At 38.4% G+C, this 22126-nt stretch overlaps 2 protein-coding genes across 3 annotated transcripts in view; one reads left to right on the top strand and one right to left on the bottom strand.

The window, feature by feature from the left end:
• REC114 (REC114 meiotic recombination protein) overlaps positions 1 to 22126 on the bottom strand; it is a 96431-nt gene that overhangs the window by 67131 nt on the left and 7174 nt on the right. The gene's annotated exons all lie outside the window — the stretch shown is intronic.
• On the top strand, positions 3760 to 4214 carry LOC102974991 (small ubiquitin-related modifier 1). 2 transcript variants are annotated; one of them, XM_055088097.1, is made up of 2 exons: positions 3760 to 3934; positions 4144 to 4214. In XM_055088097.1, exons 1-2 carry the CDS (start codon positions 3772 to 3774, stop codon positions 4212 to 4214), a joined length of 234 nt encoding a protein of 77 aa, XP_054944072.1. In that variant the 5' UTR covers positions 3760 to 3771. The 2 variants fall into 2 exon arrangements, with proteins under 2 accessions (XP_054944072.1, XP_023984498.1); XM_024128730.2 differs by having other exon boundaries at positions 3760 to 3959; positions 4097 to 4214.

The raw sequence follows: 22126 nt of genomic DNA, 5'->3' as shown, positions 1-22126 counted from the left end.
CGGGCCCAGCCGCTCCGCGGCATGTGGGATCCTCCCAGACCCGGGCGCGAACTCGGTTCCCCTGCATCGGCAGGCGGACGCGCAACCACTGCGCCACCAGGGAAGCCCGAAGAGTGATCTTACATCAATAAAACCCCCTGAAATTTCATCACCTAGGTTGGTAAATCATACTTTTACTTTCTGCATCTGAACCTAAACATAAGACTTTGCATTTACCCCCATTATATTTTATCTTGTTAGATTTGGTCTACAGTTGTGGTGGGGAGTTGAGGCAATTAAAGCAAAATGTCAAGGAGGTCATGACTCATAGATATTTAAGAGTGGGATTTGGGTCTTAAGTGACTACACTGTATAGGTGTCTTTAATATCATTGATAAACACTGTAAAGGTAAACATCCTTGTATAAATAGGATGAAATTATAGATTCACCTTAATGCTCAAAGCTCAAAATAATTAACACAGACCTAACTCAAGTATACCGTTATAAGGTTATTGCATTCTATTGAGAAATAATGTTCTATCCTATAGTTCCATATGTGGGGTTTGAAGCTTCATTGCTATGTTTAAACTCAAGATTTCCTAGTGAGTTTTCTCTAATTCACTTTAAGTTCCAAACTTAAAAATCGGATAACATTTTAGATGTCAAGGTGGGTATGCTAAACCCTGCATTCTTTCTTTCAGTGGTTGTTATTCATCCTGTTTCCCAATATTAGGAATTCAGTTATTTGTACAACACTCTTCCCATTATAGTTTAAATAGATTATCTTGTATGTTTCATGACCACTTAAAACCTCAAGAATAGCTAGGAATGAAGCATAACTATAGAAATTGGAGTCTGTTAAGCAAATTCTTTGGGAGGCAATATTCTAACATAACAGTTTAACTATTTTTTTTTTTAGAAATATAACATATATCCCCAAAAGTGTCCAACACTCAAATGAATAGTTCAATGAGTGATGACAAAGTAAACACACAACCACCACTCAGATAAAAAAACAGAAGCTTCCAGAAGGTACCCTAGTGCTATCTCCCAATCCCTATCTGCTCCCTCCTCCCTCTAATATCCATCCTGACTTCTAACACCATAGTTTAGTTTTATTTATATGAATGGAATCATACAGAATTCTTTTTTTTTTTTTTTTGCGGTACACGGGCCTCTCACTGTTGTGGCCTCTCCCGTTGCGGAGCACAGGCTCCGGACACACAGGCTCAGCAGTCATGGCTCACGGGCCCAGCCGCTCCGCGGCGTGTGGGATCTTCCCGGACCGGGGCATGAACCCATGTCCCCTACATCGGCAGGCGGACTCTCAACCACTGCGCCACCAGGGAAGCCCCCAGAATTCTTTTATGTCTGGTTTCTTCAATGTTGTTGCATATACCTCAGTTCATTCGTTATCATTACTATAGAATACCATTCTATGATTATACCACAATTTATTTTTTCATTCTTTTGTTGATGAATATTGTTTTCCAGTTTAAATCTACTGCAAATAATGCTGTTATGAACATTCTTATATATGTCTCTTGTTGGATAGAAACACCCGTTATGGAGATGCCAATTCTTTCCAAATAATTTTATTGTTTTTTCTCCCCTGCCCTCCAAACTTTAACATCTTATTTTTTTTTTTCTGGCCACACTGCGCGGCATGTGGGATCTTAGCTCCTCGAGCAGTTGGAAGTGCAGAGTCTCAGCCAATGGACCACCAGGGAAGTCCCCAAACTTTTACATCTAATTGACCACTCAACATCTCTACTGAAAGGTCTAATAGTCATCTCAAAATTAACAGCCCCTAACTTGAAGTCCAAACCTTCCCATTCATTCATTCATTGAATATTTACAAAGTGTTGAGCAAGTGGCATCTGTTGCCTGTCACCAGGTGTAGAAGTCCAAACACTTCTGCTCACTACATCTTGGTACTGGAGTCACCATGGAAAACAACACAGTCAAGCAGTGGAGGGAACAGCACTTGACTCACACAGAGAAGAAACAGAGCAAGATCAGTATCAGTACTGGGGCCTGGTTCCCCCATGGCCAGCAGGGGGAACCTAGGCAGTCATGCAGGGCAGCTGACCTGCACTCACCCCTCATGGCTACAGCACAATGACTCCTCCTTCTCCCCGCAGGGGACAGATACAACAATGGGGCTGGCCAGGTGCCATAGGATGCTTAAGCAGTACACAGGAGCACAGGCTGTGAGGACTCTATTTCTTGCTAAGTAAGTGTTCCAGGCCCAAGGCCCATTCTTACAGCCGAGAGAGGGGGTTGCAAGACTGCATGCCCAAGACTGTCTTTCACAACACAAAGCACCTACCATGGACCAGGATGTTGTAGGCTTTTGACTCCCACAGTTTTCCCATCTCAGAATATAATTCTATCTTTCCATTTCGTTAGGCCAAACTGTGGAATCATTCTTGAATCCTCTACTTTTTGCATACACATATCCATCAGCAAATCCTTCAAAATATGCAGGATCTAACCACTTCTCACAGGTCTGGTCTGAGTTGGCATCATTCTAGTGGGATTATTATAATAACCTCCTAACTGGTTTTCTAGTTTCTGTTCTTGCTCCCCTTTTCCAACACATTTTATTCTCAATACAGTAACCAGAGTGATCCTTTTAAAACCTAAGTCACATCATGTCATTTCCAGTTCAAATCCCTAGAGCAGCTTTCCATCTCATTCAGAGACTCATGCAAGGTGTTCCACAATCCATTACCTCTCTGCTCTCATCGCCCCTTTGGCCACTCTGCTCCAGCCGCAATGGCCTCTCCTGCTCCTTGAACCTACAAGGCACATTATGATTATAAAACTCAGGGCTTCTCTATGTGAAATTGTCTTCTCCTAGATATACATGACTCACTTCTTGATCTTTTTCAGGTCTTTGCTTAAATGTCATATGCTTAAATGTCACCTTTCCTGACCATCCTAGTGAAAACTGCCACCAGCTCCCTGCCCCATTACCCAAACCAGATAGTTCCTATTCCCTTTTCCAATTTTGTTTCTTTATATTTACTTATTTATCTGTCTACATATCTTCTTTAAAAGAAGACTGATGTAAGGGATTAAAAACAACACTCAATGAATCCAAAAGAAGCAAGAATAAGAATATAAAGGGAAGAACAGGTAGGACAAACACAAGACAAATAGCAAGATTACAGATTTACACCTAACCCGTTCAATGATCACATTAAATGTAAATGGCCTTAATCAGGATTAATTTTGCTTCTCAGCTACCCATTTTCTCTTCATTATTTTTCAGTGAGAATACATGAAGTATTACTAAGAATCCTTTTCTTTCCTTATTTATTCTTTACACCCTTCCCGCTCTTTTTTTCGCCCTCTAAAGAGACTTTTTAAAATAAATTTATTTATTTTATTTAAACATTTATTTATTTAAATAAATGTATTTATTTTTTAAAAATGTAAATGGCTTAAACATCCCAATGAAAGGCAATCTGACAACAGGATAAGAAGACAAGGCACAACTATATATAAATATAAAAATATGAACAGGTGAAAACAAAAGGGTGAGAAAAATATATACCATGCTAATACTAGTCAAAAGAAAGCTGGAATAGATATTAATTTTAGGCAAGACTACCAAAAGGTATAAAGAAGGTCATTTTATAAAGACAAGGGGTTAATCAAGAGACATAATTATCCTAAACATTCACGCCCCCAATAAGAGCTGAAAAATACATGAAGCAGGCAAGGTTCTGCCTACCCAAGGCCGCTGCTGTGCAGAGACCCTGGGGGAAGCCACCGTCACCATGTCTGACCAGGAGGCAAAACCTTCAACTGAGGATTTAGGGGATAAGAAGGAAGGAGAATATATTAAACTCAAGGTCACAGGACAGGAGAGCAGTGAGATTTACTTCAAAGTGAAAATGACAACACATCTCAAGAAACTCAAAGAATCATACTGTCAAAGACAGGGAGTTCCCATGAATTCACTCAGGTTTCTCTTTGAATTGCTGATAATCACACTCCAAAAGAACTGGGAATGGAGGAAGAAGATATGATTGAAGTTTATCAGGAACTAACACTCAAAGAATCATACTGTCAAAGACAGGGAGTTCCCATGAATTCACCCAGGTTTCTTTTTGAAGGTCAGAGAACTGCTGATAATCATACTCCAAAAGAACTGGGAATAGAGAGAGAAGATGTGATTGAAGTTTATCAGGAACAAACAGGGGGTCATTCAACAGTTTAGATATGCTTTTCATTTTATTTTTTTCTTTTTCTTTTTTAATTTTCCCTAATTCTTTATTTTTAAAAATAGTTCTTTTGTAATGTGATGTTCAAAACAGAATTGAAAACTGGCATCTCTTTAAAACACCTGGTAATTTGCATTCTAGTGTCGATTATTCATTATTGTTTGTTTTCACTGTGCTGATTTTTGGTGATCAAACCTCAGCCCCCTTCATATTGCCGTCTCCTTTTTAAAAATTACATATGTGCACAGAGAGGCCGCCTTCCAGGACTGTCCACTTTCAGGCTTGTGATAAGACTGACTAATGCAAGTAACCATAATGACTTTCCAGCTGACCCTGAAGTTTTAGCATGTGACTGCTTCACTCTTGGACTATGACTTTCAGTGGCAGATGGAACTTTTTCAGAGAACTGAACTGTGGAAAAATGACCTTTCCTTAACTTGAAGCTACTTTTAAAATCTGAGGGTCTGGACCAAAAGAAGAGGAATATCAGGTTGGAGTCAAGATGACAAAGGTGGTGAGAATAAATGACGCTCCAAAGATGGCTTCACTGAAGAGAAAGCATTTTAAGATGAAGGACAAACCCTGTCAGAAGATCCCAGAAAAGTTCTAATTTTCCTTAGCAGTTAAAGTTATTCATGCAGAGGTGTATACAACGGAACACTGCTCTTTTTGACTTTATTTGTACTTTTTGGCCTGGGATATAGGTTTTAAATGGACATCGTCAGTACCAGCTTCATTAAAATAAACAAAATATTTGTAAAAACCATAAAAAATACATGAAGCAATAACTGACAGCACTGTAAGGAAAAACAGACAAATCCACAATTATAGTCAGATTTCAACACCCCTCTCTCAATAATTGATAAACAGAAAATCAGCAAGCAGATAGTAGATGTGAACAACACTATCAACCAACATGACCTGATTGACATTTATACAACACTCCACTCAATATCAGCAAAATATATATTCTTCTCAAGGGTACACAGAGCACTTACTGAGAGAGACCAAATTCTGGGCCATAAAACAAGTGTTAGTAAATTTTAAAGTATGTTCTCTGAGCACAAATTAAATTAGAAATCAATAACAGAAATATCTCTGAAAAAGTCCCCAAACATTTTGAAACTAAATCATGTACTTCTAAATAACCCATGGGTAAATAAGAAATTAAGAGATAAATCAGGAAGAATTTTGAACTGAATGTAATTCACCATGTCAACAAACTAAAAGAGAAAAATCATAGGATCACCTCACTAGATGAAAGAATATACAAAAGGCATTTGACAAAATCCAACATCCATTCCTGAGTAAAAAAAAAAAAAAAAAAAAAAATCAGCAAACCAGGAATTGAAGGAACTTCAAGCTGATGAAGGGCATCTATGAAAAAACGATAACATTATATTTAATAGTGAAAGACTGAAAGCTTTCTCTTTAAGATAAGGAACAAGAAAAGAATGTCACGACTTCTATTCGACACTGTACTGGAGGTTCTAACCACTGTAATTAGGCAAGAAAAAGAAGTAAAAATCCTTTTCTTTCCAGACTGGAAAGGTAGAAGAAAAATTGTCTTAATTCACAGACAACACGATCATTTACATAGAAAATCCAATTTATTTCCCTAGAACTAATAAATGAATTTTAGAAAGATTGCAGGATACAAGATCAATAAATGAAAACTAAATTTATACAAACTAGTAAAGAACAACTGGAATTTGGAATTTTAGAAACATCAAAATTTATAATAGCATGAAAAATATGAAATATTTAGAGATAAGTATGACAAAAGTGAAAGATCTGCACACTGAAAACTGACAGAAAGTTAATACATAATAAATATATGGAGAGTTATACTTTGTTCATGGATAGGAAGATTTAATATTGTTAAGATGCTGAGGTAGGCAGAATAATAATCCCCACCCAAAGGTTCCTGTCCTTATACCTGGAACGTATGAATATCTTATCTTACATGGCAAAGGGGACTTTGCAGATGTGATTAAGTTAAGGATCTTGAGACTAGGAGAGCTGGATTATCTAGATGGTCCCAATGGAATCCGAAGGGTCCCTATAAGGGAAAGAAGGAGGCAGAAGAGTCAGAGTCGGAGAACGAAATGTGACTGCTGGCTTTGAAGATGGAAGAGTGGTACAAGGCAAGATATTCAGGCAGCCTCTAGAAGCTGGAACAGGCAAGAAACGGATTCTCCCCTAAAGCCTCCAGAAGGAATGCAGCCCTGCTGACACCTTGATTTTAGCCTCATAAGACCTATTTTAGACTTCTGACCTCCAGAACTGTGTGCAAAGAGTAAACAAACTAAGTTTGGGGTTTTGTAAGCCAGTAAGTTTGTGGCAATTTGTTACAGCAGTAATAATCAAAAATTCTAAATTCTTTTGTAGAAATTAACAAGCTGATTCTAAAATTCATGTGGAAATTCATGAAAAGAGACCATACCGAGCATTTAAGTCATTTAACATTAACCAAGTACTCACTATGTACTGATCTCTCTTATAAATGTTAGGGAAGGAAAAAAAAAAACATAGAAGGGAATGTCCCTGACCATGAGCTTCATTGATTCATTTGTTCATTCAACAAATATTTATTGAGCACCTAACAGATGCCAAGCATTTTCTTAGATGGGACACATCACTGAACAAAACATTAGTTGCCCTCATGGAGCTAATGTGGGATGGGATGCAGGGAGAGGCCCACGTACCGCAAAACAAACAAACAAAAAAACTGTTAAATGTTTCCAAACTAAATAGCAAAAAAGAGAATAAAACATATCAGCAATTTTATCATTAGTTGCCTAGATTATATGTTTGGAGATTTTCAGTATTATTTTTTAAAATCACTTATTAAAGAGAAATCAATTACATAAAATATCAGCCTCTAACCAAAGAAGCAAAGTTCAGACATTTACCTAGATATAAAAAACTGGCTAAACATTTGTGTTTTTCCTGCCTTATACTACAGTGTGCATTTCCTTTTTTTGTTTGTTTTTTTTTAGTACGCGGGCCTCTCACTGTTGTGGCCTCTCCCGTTGCGGAGCACAGGCTCCGGACGCACAGGCTCAGCGGCCATGGCTCACGGGCCCAGCTGCTCCGCGGCATGTGGGATCCTCCCGGACCGGGGCACGAACCCGTGTCCCCTGCATCAGCAGGCGGACTCCCAACCACTGTGCCAGCAGGGAAGCCCGCATTTCCTTTTTCTTATTTATCTTACTGCCATGCTTATAATAATGAATCTCAATAAATTTCACTGTCTGCATAATAAATAATTTATGAAATTTTTATGAAAATAATTTCATCATTTAGGGGAGGAAAGTGTTAAAAATTATCCATTTTGGGTTTCATATGTTCTAGGCACATCACTGAACATAATAAATAAGTAAATTATCTAGTATATAAGAAAGTGCTAGGAGCTAGGGAAAAAAACAAAGCAGGGTAAGGGGAATGGGAGTGTAAAGACAGGGCATGAATGTTAAAATATAAATAGGGTGGTCAGCAGGGGCATCACTGAGGTGAGGCTTGAGCAAAGACTTGATGGCATGGGAAGGTTACTAGGTATCGCATGGGAAGGATACCAGGTATCTGGGAATTCCACAGTTATTATTTTTCATATATTTGTTGCAATATTTCATCTAAAAGATCTTTATGGTATGCTCAGTTTGAAAATGTCTAATTTAAGACTTCCAAGAGGTTCAAGAAAAAATGTAATTTGATTGCATCCCTGCAGTCTTCCCTTCCTAAATCCAATCCAAATACCAATTACCTTTCCTTGAGCAGTTATTAAAATCAGCATCCAAGTGGGCCAGAAGAGTGGGTTGAGGTCTCAGGATCCAGATGAAAAGAGCTGAGTTTTCCCCCTGGATAAGTATGGAGGCCGTAGCCTGAGCAAGTAGCCCTAGGGCAAAGGCAGGAATGCCCCAGTTCTTGGGAGAGAGCCTAACCTATAGAAATTGATCATCCCCCCACCCCCCAAGAAGACCAGCCTGTGTACTCTGAAATTCCTACTGGTCTCCCAGCCTCTAAGGAGTCATAGTGGAGCTGGGACACTTACTTAGCTGAGTCCTTTCTACTCCTCTACGGAAGACCTAGAAGGCTGAGACTCATGCACCTCCCAATACTTAACACTTAAGGTATGTTGGACTTGAGCCCCAAAAGTAAGAAGAGGCATAAGTTAGGTAAAGGAAAACGACAACATACCAAATAGGCTAAAGCAATAAAGAACAAACAGAAAACCCAGAACAGGTGGCTCCTAGCAAAACAAAACTGCCAGAGGAGATCAACATCAGCTTGAGCCAAAAAATAATAACAATAATAATAATTATTGTTATTATTTTAGTTCTTTTTAAAAATATTTATTTATTTATTTTCCTTATTTTTTTTGGCTGCATCGGGTCTTAGTTGCAGCACACGGGATCTTTGTTGAGGCACGCGGGATCTTTCTCGTTACGGTGTGGTCTGTTGGGGTTTCTCTCTAGTTGCGGCGCGCCGGCTTCTCTCCAGTTGTGGCATGAGAGTTTTCTCTCTCTAGTTGTGGCATGGAGGCTCCAGGACACGTGGGCTCTGTAGTTTGCGGCACGCGGGCTCTCTCGTTGAGGCGCGTGAGCTAAGTAGTTGTGGCACATGGGCTTAGTTGCCTCGCGGCATGTGGGATCTTAGTTCCCCAACCAGGGATGGAACCCGCATCCCCTGCGTTGGAAGGCAGATTCTTTACCACTGGACCACCAAGGAAGTCCCAATAATAATTATTATTAAGAACACTTAAGGAGACTTGGAGCTAAAAACATATAAAAATTCAATAGCTTAACTGAAGAACTGGAGACCAAATTAATGGTCTGAAAGATCACGTAGGAGAAATATTCAGAAACACAGAGCATAACTACAAAGAAGAAATCATGTGTACAAGATAATGTGGAGCAAAGACCCAGCCCCAGGAGAACAAATGTTAACAGGAGCTAAAGTGGAAGGGGAGAAACAGAGCAAAGGCAATGATTAAACAGATAGCAGAACAACTATTCCACAACTGCAGAGATATGAGACAGAAGATGGAAAGGTTCGAGTTCCAGGCTTTGATGGGGGGGAGGGGGGAATCAACAACTAGACACACCCTGATAAAATTTCTAAATTTAAAGAATAAAGATCTTAAAAGCTTCCAGTCTTAAAAAAAGTCACTCTCCAACACCAGAAGATTCTGGAGAACAAACTCATTTTTTTTTCAGTAAATGAAGGCAAAGAATCAAGCATTTATCCCACCTCTCCTATACAAACTGACCTCCAGGTAAACTCTAGTGGATCTGAGGAAATCTTTCTTTACTTTTGTAAAGAATATAAAATATTTTATAGTCCAGATAATAAATGAAGAAAAATGATAAAATTAGAATATCAACATTTTTGCAACTCCTAATTAATTAATGGGTCTAGGCATTGTGCTTCAATAGCGGCAACTCCCCAGAGAGATAAATAGGCATTACACACTTCCAACGGGAAGAAGACTAAACCACCTACTAAGTAGTCTGGCCAAAAAACCCCCAAAACAAAAACAAAAAACTCAACCTGAACTTGATCAAGCCTCTAGATTCAGTTATCAATTCACAAGAAATACAGAGGACAAAGGATCACATTAACTGCACCACAGAGATGCAGTCAGCAAAATCATACTGTCAGAAATTCTTCAGAACTCGGTTTCTTCAGCGAATAAACTGCAAGGAAGGAAGAGAGGTGGATCACATAGAAGAAACCTTAAAGAATAAAAGAAATACTAATCAATCATCCATGTATGGTCCTGTTTAAAAGAATTATGAAATTTATGAGACTATTAGAAATTTGAGCACTGACTATTTGATGATATTAAGGAACCATTATATTTTTAGGGTGAAAATGATATTACGATTTTTTTTTAAGTTCTAATCTTTTAGAGATACCAACTGAAATAGCTGATGAAATGGTATGATGGCTGTGATTTGCTTCAAAATAACATGATGGACATGGATAGGGTAGCAATGAAGCCAGACTGGCCATGAGTTGCTAATTGTTGAAGCTGCTGATATGTACATGTGGGTTTACCGTATATTCCGTCTACCTTTATTATATAGAAATTCAAACATAATCAAAAAGTTTTACATAAGGCGTTTTTGTTGACTAAGTAGAAGCAAGGGTAAAAAAAGCATTCAGCTTACTACAAAGGATGCTACATGAAATATCCTAACTCTTCCGAGAAATTCCAAACATCATAATGCCTAATATAATCCAAGAAGCTGAGAAAAAAATTACTTATTTCTGGCTCTTGGGAAATATATTTAATGGGTGATAATTTAGCATTTTACTGGAATGTTCACATTAGCACAATATAAAAAACAAAAAAAAGTTATTTTTAACGACAAAGTCTTCAAAGAAAACGATTATTTTAAGGTGTCAGAACATATACCACGTTCATATCTTCTCTTCTTTCTAGTTGCTAACCTAAACGTTGCTTAAGATTTAAGTCATCAAAACAGTATTATGGTACTGGCAAAAGAATAGACACATAAACCAATGGAACAGAATAGAGAACCCAGAAATAAACCCATGTATATACAAATCAACTAATATTTGACACGGGAGCCAAGAATATTCAATGGAGAAGAGACAGTCTCTTCAATAAATGGTACTGGGAAAACTGGATATTCACATGCAAAAGAATGAAACTAGATCCCTATCTTACATTACTCACAAATTTAACTCAAAATGAATTAAAGACTTAAATGTAAGACCTGATACCATAAAACTTCTAGAAGAAAACAAAGGGAAAAAGCTCCCTGACAATGGTCTCAGCAATGATTTTTCTTTTGGATATAACACCTAAAGCACAAGCAACAAAAGCAAAAATAAACAAGCAGGGGCTTCCCTGGTGGCGCAGTGGTTGAGAGTCCGCCTGCCGATGCAGGGAACATGGGTTCGTGCCCCGGTCTGGGAGGATCCCACATGCCGCGGAGCGGCTGGGCCCGTGAGCCATGGCCGCTGAGCCTGCGCGTCCGGAGCCTGTGCTCCACAACGGGAGAGGCCACAACAGTGAGAGGCCCGCGTACCACAAAAAACAAAAACAAAAACAAAAAAAACAAAAAAACAAGCAGACTACATCAAACCAACAAGCTTCTGTACATCAAAGGAAATGATCAACAAAATGAAAAGACAAGCTATGGAATGTATAAAAATATTTGCAAACCACCTATCTTATATGGGGTTAATACTCAAAAAATATAAGGAACTCATACAAATCAATAGCAAAAATCAAATAATCCAATCTAAAAATGGGCAAAGGACCTAAAAAGACATATTTCTAAAGAACATGTTCAAATGGCCAACAGGTACATGAAGTGGTGCTCAACATCACTAATCATCAGAGAAATACAAATCTAAACCACAATGAGATACCATCTCACGTTTGTCAGAACGGCTATTATCAAAAAGACAAGAGGTAACAGGTGCTGGTAAGGATGAAGAGAAAAGGGAACCCTTGTGCACTGCTGGTGGAATGTAAACTGGTACAGCCACTACAGAAAACAGTATTGAGTTTCCTAAACAAGAGTTAAAAGTAGAACTACCATATGGCCCAGCAATTCTACTTCTGGGTATACATCAGAAGGAAATAAAATCACTATTTCAAAGAGATACCTGTACCCCCATGTTCACCACAGCATTATTTACAATAGCCAAGACAGGGAAATAATCTAAGTGTCCATCAACAGATGAATGGATAAAGAAAATATGGTATGTATATACACACACACACACACACAAACACACAATGGAATATTATTGGGCCATTAAAAAAAAACAAGGAAATCCTGCCATTTGTGACAACATGAATGAACCCTGAGGGCATTATGCTAAGTGAAATAAGTCAGAGAAAAACAAATACTGGATGATCTCACTCATATGTGGAATTAAAGAAAAAACAAATTCATAGCAACAGGACAGATTGGTGGAAAACAGAGGCGGGGGTGGGCAAAATGGGTGGAGGTGGTCAAAAGGTACAAACTTCCAGTTATATGATAAGTTATGGAGATGTAATGTACAACATCATGACTATAGCTAACAATATTGTATTGTATATTTGAAAGTTGCTGACAGTAGATTTTAAAAGTTATCACAAGGGAAAAAAAATTGTAACTATGTGAGGTGATGGATGGTTAACTAAACTTATTGTGGCAACCATTTTGCAATATATACATTTATCAAATCATTATGTTGTACGTTTTAAACTTATACAATGTCAAAGGTCAACTATACCTCAATAAAACTGGGGAAAGATTTACATCAACCTGAGCTCTGGCTATTGTAGTATTTTGCCATCAACACAGTAGCACACACTGAGATACAGAGCCTGCCTATCACGAGCTTATACAGGCACAGCTTTTCAGGCACAGCTTATACACTGGTTAAATGATCAGAGAGCCTTCTCCTATTTTATATTCATGTATTTGTACAAGACTGTATGTACTATAGGACTAATCTAAAATTAATTAGGAAAAAGGTTAAAAGAAATATATTAAAATATAGAAAAGTATTTCAAATGTACTTACCTTAAAGTAACTTATACCTACATGAAAGGCTAAAATAGTGTTACTTGTCAGATATGACAAATTATGTACTTGAGTTTTTTCCTGCTTTTAAGACACCTCAGAAAGTGTCAGCGCTCTATATATTGGCCCAAATTGCTGACTTATGCATCATAAAATATGAAAAATGTGCAAAATTGTTAAGTAGGCTATTAGCTGCCCCCTCACTTACTCCTGGTAGCTAAAGAGCCTCATAAATTATTTCAACAAACTTGTAGGACATATTATGCTTATGAAAGTGGCCCTGCTACATACCCACTACCAAACTGTAAAATTCAGTATTTTGCTTTAGATGTTTCACAGAAATGCAAAGTGTTAACAGTAACAATAATAATAAACACAATTATAAGAGCATAACACCCAAAGAGAAAAAAAAAGTAATTATATATACCTGGGGAATCTGTTCTTTCTTTAGAATCTAAAAATATCATCTCATGCATCAGAGCATGAGATGTGATTCCCCTTCTTTTACCACATATACCCAAATAAGATTAATAATCGTGAAATTATCTAATCCTTTTTTCTTTTTTTTTTTCTGCGGTACACGGGCCTCTCACTGTTGTGGCCTCTCCTGTTGCGGAGCACAGGCTCCGGATGCGCGGGCTCAGTGGCCATAGCTCATGGGCCCAGCCGCTCCGCGGCATGTTGGATCTTCCCAGACCGGGGCACGAACCCGTGTCCCCTGCATCAGCAGGCGGACTCTCAACCACTGCGCCACCAGGGAAGCCCTCTAATCCTTTTAAACCTAGCTATTGGAGTTAACTTGATCACCTTGATTAGTAGCCATAAGCAAAATATATTTACTCAAAATACCTCCCATGCAACAGAGGAATAAGTTCTTTATGCCCTGATTACCAATCAAGGTAATTACCAATCAAGGTAATTGGTCATTGTTCTTTCTATAAAACACAGTCCTAGGACATTTCTCCAATACGTTTAAAAATCTCCCAAACTAATAAATCCTATGAAAATCACCAAGTATACCAGAAAGTGGTACCTCCCATTGGCACACCTACCCTAGGTCACTGCAACTCTCACACCCGCCTTGCTATCTTCATAGTCACTCTCTTCTAATTATTCACAAACAAGGTTCACTTACGCCCATAACAGTTCCAATATCAAAACTGTATTTCTAAATCTGAGTTCAAGAAACACTCTAATTTATTTCTCGGATTCCATGTTGTCATTTTTTACGTGAAAAGCACCCTAGATTCCAAATGAGCAGGTACTTGAGCTTAATTGGCTAGATCTTCCAATGGTTATGCCTTAATCATCTCTAAACAGAGCCCTGAATAGTGTCCAGCACACGATAGGCAGGGAACAAATCCTAAACATGAATGAATTTTAATTTTCTCAGGCCTCATTTTAAACTATAACTTCTTAGACTCCTTCAACAACTAAACTGAAAACAAAAACTTTACTATATTTGTCTAGATAAATTCTACCTTAAATCATGTTATGCAAACAAGGCATAGCCTCTATGAAAACTATGTCTGTTACACAATAAAATGAACCTTTCATTTACTGAAGGAGAAAAGAGTTGGAAATATGTATTTATAATCTGGTGCTTTGGAAAAAAAATTTTGTCATAGAAAAAAATGTTAGAACATCTGTTAGAAGGTTCTTCCTCAAAAGCCTAAGCAATCTACAATATGTCACTGTATGTGACATATAATTCAACTAAACATAACCACAATTATAAAAATTATTTCTATATCAGTCAGGTGTAGGCTAGAGTATGCTGTAGAAATTAACAACCCCCCGAAGCAAAGGTTTTATTTCTCACTCACACTACCTACGCATCCTCCTTCTACCTGTCTTCCCACTCTACCTCACACTGCCCATCTTTCTCACAATAGGACCTAAGATGACAGAGCAGCAGATACCTGCAACACTGTAGCAAAGAGAAAGATGACAATGAATCATACACTGGCTCCTAAAGCTCCTGTCCATGACATAGGTCATTTCTGCTTACATTTCACTGGCCAAAACCAGTCACATGACACACAACTTCAAAGAGGCCAGGGATATGCAATCTTAGTACAGCTGGTGAACAACACCAATGACTACCACTTTAAAAAAGACATTATCTGGAATCAGATGGATTTAGGATCAAATCCTTGTTTTGCAACTTGGAAGTATACTTAAAAATAAAAATAGCAATAACCTTATAGGGTCATCAGAAAGATTAAATGACATAATGCAAAATCAGATACTTACCAGAATACCTGACGTTGATTTATTCATTCAATAAATATTTGGGGAATATCTGCCAATCACCATTCTAGGTACTGACATATAGTAATTATGTACTAAATAAGTTTGTTTGTTTGTTGCTATTGTTATTAGAAATGCCTTTTGAGTTCCAACCAGGGCCCCCAGGAATAAGCCTTCATTTCTTAGCAGTCTCCAGATTCAGAAGAGACTTGTTCTCTTGTTCTCCAATAACCATTTTCTTTCTTATATGGCAATAGAACCCCTGATTTTTAGCTGGACACATGATCTTGTGAAATTCAGACTACATATGCCAGCTGTCCATATAGTTAAGATGACCACAGCTCTAAGTTCTGACTACAGGAGGAGGTGTCATGTGGCAACTTACCAGAAACTTCCTTAGGGGACAGCAGGTGTGAATCTTTTGTCTACTTCTTCATCCTTTCCTCCACCAGGCTGTCTAGAATATCAGTTCTATCTTGGACTATGAGACCACGGCCATGCATGGCAGAGGAACAAAATAGAAGGATCCTCATTTCCTGACACTGTGGAGTGTCATACCAGCCCTGTATTGTTATGTGAATAATGACCTTGCGTCTTATTTAATCCACTGTTATTTTGCATTTTCTATTATTCAGAACCAATCTTAATCCTAATCAATAAAGCAACATAATCTGTTAACTCTTTAAAAAAGCAAGCTGCATGAAAGAATAGTAACTCTTGACACCCGTACATCTTCATAAGAGAAGATACCACTGTCAGTAGCAGCAGTGTACAGCAGAATGGCTTGAGGAAGACAAGATTTTTAGAATCAGTTCTTCCACTCCTATGTAAACCTTTGGCAAGCTATTTAACCTAGCCAGGAATCAGCTTCTTGTACATAAAATGGTAATTAGATCTAAATAGAGCTATTAAATGTGAGAATTAGTGTGAAGAGGTTTATGAAAATACTTCATAAATTATAAATCATTAACTAGTATCAGTACTACTTTGTCAATTGTTCCCTCTCCCCACCTTTCCTTCAGAATTGGGGCATGAAGACAGACTGCAGTACATAAGAATCACCTAGACAGTCACCCTCAGAGATTCTGATTCATTAGGTCTAGCACAAGAACCATGAATCTGCGGGCTTCCCTGGTGGCGCAGTGGTTGCGTGTCCGCCTGCCGATGCAGGGGAGCCGGGTTCGCGCCCCGGTCTGGGGGGATCCCGCGTGCCGCGGAGCGGCTGGGCCCGTGAGCCATGGCCGCTGGGCCTGCGCGTCCGGAGCCTGTGCTCCGCGACGGGAGAGGCCGCAGCGGAGGGAGGCCCGCATACCACAAAAAAAAAAAAAAAAGAACCATGAATCTGCATCTTCAACAAGCACCCCCAAGGGACTGTTGAAAGTAGTCTGCCTACTACACTTTGAGAAACACCACTCTAGTGATCAGACCCTACCTATTTTTGTAATCCTGTGCTCAAGTGCCCCAATATTTTAAGATTGTGATGAAACACAAGCACAGTTCCATAGCTTCTCCAGTGCCTAATTAAATGCCAAGTACCGAATAGATAATTTAATAATTTTTGTTGAAGTGATGAACTGAAGTGGAAAATGACAAAATGGGACTGAATTAAATGACCCACTATGGACTTCCACTTCTGGCCAACATAATGTAAGAGGGACCAAACTTGCCTTCCTGCCTGAAACAGCTAAAAAACTGGACAAATTAGAGGAAACAACAGTTTTCAAGACACTGGATATCAAGTAATAAAGGACATGATTCCTGAGAAATAACTGAAACAAAGGAGGTGAGCCTTACCGTTGCCCTAGTTACTTCTTGGGGAAAGTTTCCAGGCCAAAGTACAAGGAGAAGGAGCACAGGCAGAACCTGGTGAGCTGTCCCTGAGTAGAGGGGAGAGAGCTGCCAAGTCCAGGTAGGTCAGTGTGGCTAGAGTTTGCAAGCCAGAATACCAGAGAAGAGAGAGCTGTACCAAGAGAGACCCCTCCTCAAATATTCAGCATACACACGTATGAGCAAATGACCAGAGGCTGGGCAAAAAACCACCTGAAAGGACTTAAAGGAACAATCCTGAGCGCTTACACAGGGCAGGGAACAGGGTCTGTTCTTATCAGCCAGAGTGAGAAACCTCATAATTTAAGGACACTGGGTAGAGTACGTCTGTTGAAGAATTTTGCCTCAGGAGTGGGAAAAAATGATCCCTAGATCAAATGCTGCTCTGGTCCCACCTGACAAAGCTCAAGCAAGACTTGAAAGGATTAAACTGTTTCCAAATAACTTATCCCAGCAAAAAGCTCAAGAATATTTATAGGAATCCAAAAATATCCTGCACCCAACAGGGTAAAATTCATATCAGGCATCCAATCAAAAATTACCAGGTATGCAAAGAAGAACTACTACTTCACTATTTTCAACAATAATTTTCTTGGGCTTTTACTGAATCTTAAATTTTCCTTAAAAAAAAACCCTACAATCATTTTTATCATTTTCACCCTGTGTGTTGATCTCAAAAGTCCTCATCTACATAACTGAACTGCTATTCCCCAAATGAAATATTAATACTTCTAAGACAAACAGCATAGTGGTTAAAGGAACAAGCTTCAGAAGCATGAAAAACAGGGTCTGAATTCTCTCTTAACTTATCTGTGTTCCTGGGCAAGCCACTGAACCTCTCTGAGTTTTAGTTCCCTTATCTATAAAAGGGGATAATAATATTTACTTCATAGGGCTACTATAAGAAATATCCTGAAGTAAACAATAAATAGCAGCTATCACATCATAATTAGCACACTATCATAAGAAAAGTTCAGAAAAGTTACCACACACTCAGACATTTACTGAGCACCTATCATATGCTAGGTAATATGTAGGCACAAGGAATATAAAGAAAAAAAGGACACTGTTAAGAGGACCCGAAGTATATCTTATGTTGAATCTGCATTTAACAGTTCAAGTACAAACTTCATTTTGTATTTCTTAATTTCTAAGTAGGGCAGTTATTTTAAGTTCCTTCTATAAAAATTAAAGGATTTTTTTTTCCCTTTGAAAGGAAGAAAATAAGAAGCTGTCAGGTTCAACCAATTAGGGCATGTCTGAGAAGTCCTTGGAATCTGAAAAACGTGGTAAAACTTTAATTGAAAAGCAACCTGCAGGGGTGCCTTCAAGATGGCTGAGGAGTAAGACGTGGAAATCACCTTCCTCCCCACAAATACATCAAAACTACATCTACATGTGGAACAACTCCTACAGAACACCTACTGAACGCTGGCAGAAGACCTCAGACTTCCCAAAAGACGCCCTCCGGTGATCTACATGCAGAGGCGGGGCTAAATCCAAAGCTGAACCCCAGGAGCTATGTGAACAAGAAGAGAAAGGGAAATTTCCCCCAGCAGCCTCAGGAGCAGCACATTAATTCTTCACAATCAACTTGATGTACCCTGCATCTCTGAAATACCTCAATAGACAATGAATCATCCCAAAATTGAGGCGGTGGACTTTGGGAGCAACTGTAGACTTGGGGTTTGCTTTCTGCATCTAACTTGTCTCTGGTTTTATGTTTATCTTAGTTTAGAATCTAGAGCTTATTATCATTGGTAGATTTGTTTATTGATTTGGTTGCTCTCTTCCTTTCAAAATTTTTTTTTACATATTTTTTTTTCTTTTTTCTCTTTTTGTGAGTATGTGTATGCTTCTTTGTGTGATTTTCTCTGTATCGCTTTGCTTTTGCCATTTGTCCTAGGGTTCTTACTGTCCATTTTTTGCTTTTGTTTTTGTTTTAGTATAGTTTTTAGCGCTTTTATCAATGGTGGATTTGTTTTTTGGTTTGGTTGCTCTCTTCTTTCCCTTTCTTTTTATTTATTACTTTTCTATTTTTAATAATTTTTTTCTATTTTAATAACTATTTTATTTGCTTCCTCTCTCCCTCCCTTGCTCCCTCCCTCTCTCTCTTTCTTTCTTTCTTTTTCTCCCTTTTCTTCTGAGCCATGTGGCTGACAGGGTCTTGGTGCTCTGGCCGGCTGTCAGGCCTCAGCCTCTGAGGTGGGAGAACCGAGTTCAGGACATTGGTCCACCAGAGACCTCCCAGCCCCACGTAATATCAAACGGTGAAAGCTCTCTGAGAGATCTCCATCGCAATTCTAAGACCCAGCTCCACTCAATGACCAGCAAGCTACAGTGCTGGACACCCTATGCCAAACAACTAGCAAGACAGGAACACAAACCCACCCATTAGCAGAGAGGCTGCCTAAAATCATAAGAAGTTCACAGACACCCCAAAACACACTACCGGACGTGGTCCTGCCCACCAGAAAGACAAGATCCAGCCTCACCCACCAGAACACAGGCGCCAGTCCCCTCCACCCGGAAGCCTACACAACCCACTGAACCAACCTTACACACTGGGAGCAGACACCAAAAACAACAGGAACTATGAACCTGCAGCCTGTGACACGGAGACCCCAAATACAGTAAGTTAAGCAAAATGAGAAGACAGAGAGACACACAGCAGGTGAAGAATCAAGGTAAAAACCCACCAGACCAAACAAATGAAGAGTAAATAGGCAGTCTACCTGAAAAAGAATTCAGAGTAATGATAGTAAAGAGGATCCAAAATCTTGGAAATAGAATGGAGAAAATACAAGAAACATTTAACACGGACCAAGAAGAACTAAAGAGCAAACAAACAATGCTGAGCAACACAATAAATGAAATTTAAAATTCTCTAGAAGGAATCAATAGAAGAATAACTGAGGCAAACATTAAACCCACCAACATTCGAATTGTAGGGGCCCCAAAAGAAGAAGAGAGAAAAAAGGGACTGAGAAAATATTTGAAGAGATTATAGTTGAAAACTTCACTAAAATGGGTAAGGAAATAGTCAATCACGTCCAGGAAGCACACAGAGTCCCATACAGGATAAATCCAAGGAGAAACACGCTAAGACACATATTAATCAAACTATCAAAAATTAAATACAAAGAAAAAATATTAAAAGCAGCAAGGGAAAAGCAACAATTAACATACAAGGGAATTTCCATAAGGTTAACAGCTGATCTTTCAGCAGAAACTGTGCAAGCCAGAAGGGAGTGGCAGGACATATTTATTAAAGTGATGAAAGGGAAAAAGCTACAAGCAATATTACTCTACCCAGCAAGGGTCTCACTCAGATTCAACAGAGAAATTAAAACCTTTACAGATAAGCAAAAGCTAAGAGAATTTTAACACGGATCTAGAAGAACCAAAGAGCAAACAAACTATGATGAACAACACAATAAATGAAATTAAAAATTCTCTAGAAGGAATCAGTAGCAGAATAACTGAGGCAGAAGAACGGATAAGTGACCTGGAAGACAAAATAGTGGAAATAACTACCATAGAGCAGAATAAAGAAAAAAGAATGAAAAGAATTGAGAACGGTCTCAGAGACCTCTGGGACAACATTAAACACACCAACATTCGAATTGTAGGGGTCCCAAAAGAAGAAGAGAGAAAAAAGGGACTGAGAAAATATTTGAAGAGATTATAGTTGAAAACTTCACTAAAATGGGTAAGGAAATAGTCAATCACGTCCAGGAAGCACACAGAGTCCCATACAGGATAAATCCAAGGAGAAACACGCTAAGACACATATTAATCAAACTATCAAAAATTAAATACAAAGAAAAAATATTAAAAGCAGCAAGGGAAAAGCAACAATTAACATACAAGGGAATTTCCATAAGGTTAACAGCTGATCTTTCAGCAGAAACTGTGCAAGCCAGAAGGGAGTGGCAGGACATATTTATTAAAGTGATGAAAGGGAAAAAGCTACAAGCAATATTACTCTACCCAGCAAGGGTCTCACTCAGATTCAACAGAGAAATTAAAACCTTTACAGATAAGCAAAAGCTAAGAGAATTCAGCAAAACCAAACCAACTCTACAACAAATGCTAAAGGAACTTCTCTAGGCAGGAAACACAAGATAAGGAAAAGACTTACCAATAACAAACCCTAAACAATTAAGAAAATGGTAACAGGAACATACATATCGATAACTACCTTAAATGTAAATGGATTAAATGCTCCAACCAAAAGACATAGACTGGCTGAATGGATACAAAAACAAGACGTGTACATATGTTGTCTACAAGAGACCCACTTCAGACTTAGGGATACATACAGACTGAAAGTGAGGGGATGGAAAAAGATATTCCACGCAAATGGAAATCAAAAGAAAGCTGGAGTAGCAATTCTCATATCAGACAAAATAGACTTTAAATTAAACACTATTACAAGAGACAAAGAAGGACACTACATAATGATCAAGGGATCAATCCAAGAAAAAGATATAACAATTGTAAATATTTATGTACCCAACAAAGGAGTACCTCCATACATAAGGCAAGTGCCATAAAAGGGGTAACTGACAGTAAGACAATAATAGTAGGGGACTTTAACACCCCACTTTCACCAATGGACAGATCATCCAAAATGAAATTTTAATAAATTAAGGAAACACAAGCTTTAAATAAAACATTAAACAAGATGGACTTAATTGATATTTATAGGACATTCCATCCAAAAACAGCAGATTATACTTTCTTCTCAAGTGAAACAACCTAACCTTACACCTAAAGCAATTAGAGGAAGAAGAATAAAAAGACCCCAAAGTTAGCAGAAGGAAAGAAATCATAAAGATCAGATCAGAAATAAATGAAAAAGAAATGAAGGAAAACAACAGCAAAGATCAGGACTTGGAGAGAAGATGGAGGAAGACTAAGACGCGGAGATCACCTTCTTCCCCAGATACATCAGAAATACATCTACACGTGGAACTGCTCCTATAGAACACCCACTGAACACTGGCAGAAGACCTCAGACCTCCCAAAAGGCAACAATAGCAAAGATCAATAAAACTAAAAGCTGGTTCTTTGAGAGGATACACAAAATTGATAAACCATTAGCCAGACTCATCAAGAAAAAAAGGGAGAAGACTCAAATCAGTAGAATTAGAAATGAAAAAGGAGAAGTAACAACTGACACTGCAGAAACACAAAGGATCATGAGATATTACTACAAGCAACTATATGCCAATAAAATGGACAACCTGGAAGAAATGGAC

Source organism: Physeter macrocephalus, chromosome 11 (assembly GCF_002837175.3).
Source record: "Physeter macrocephalus isolate SW-GA chromosome 11, ASM283717v5, whole genome shotgun sequence".
Lineage (NCBI taxonomy): Eukaryota > Metazoa > Chordata > Mammalia > Artiodactyla > Physeteridae > Physeter > Physeter macrocephalus.
The sequence above is the reverse complement of the archived record's forward strand: the minus strand, read 5'-3'. Positions and strand labels throughout refer to the sequence as shown.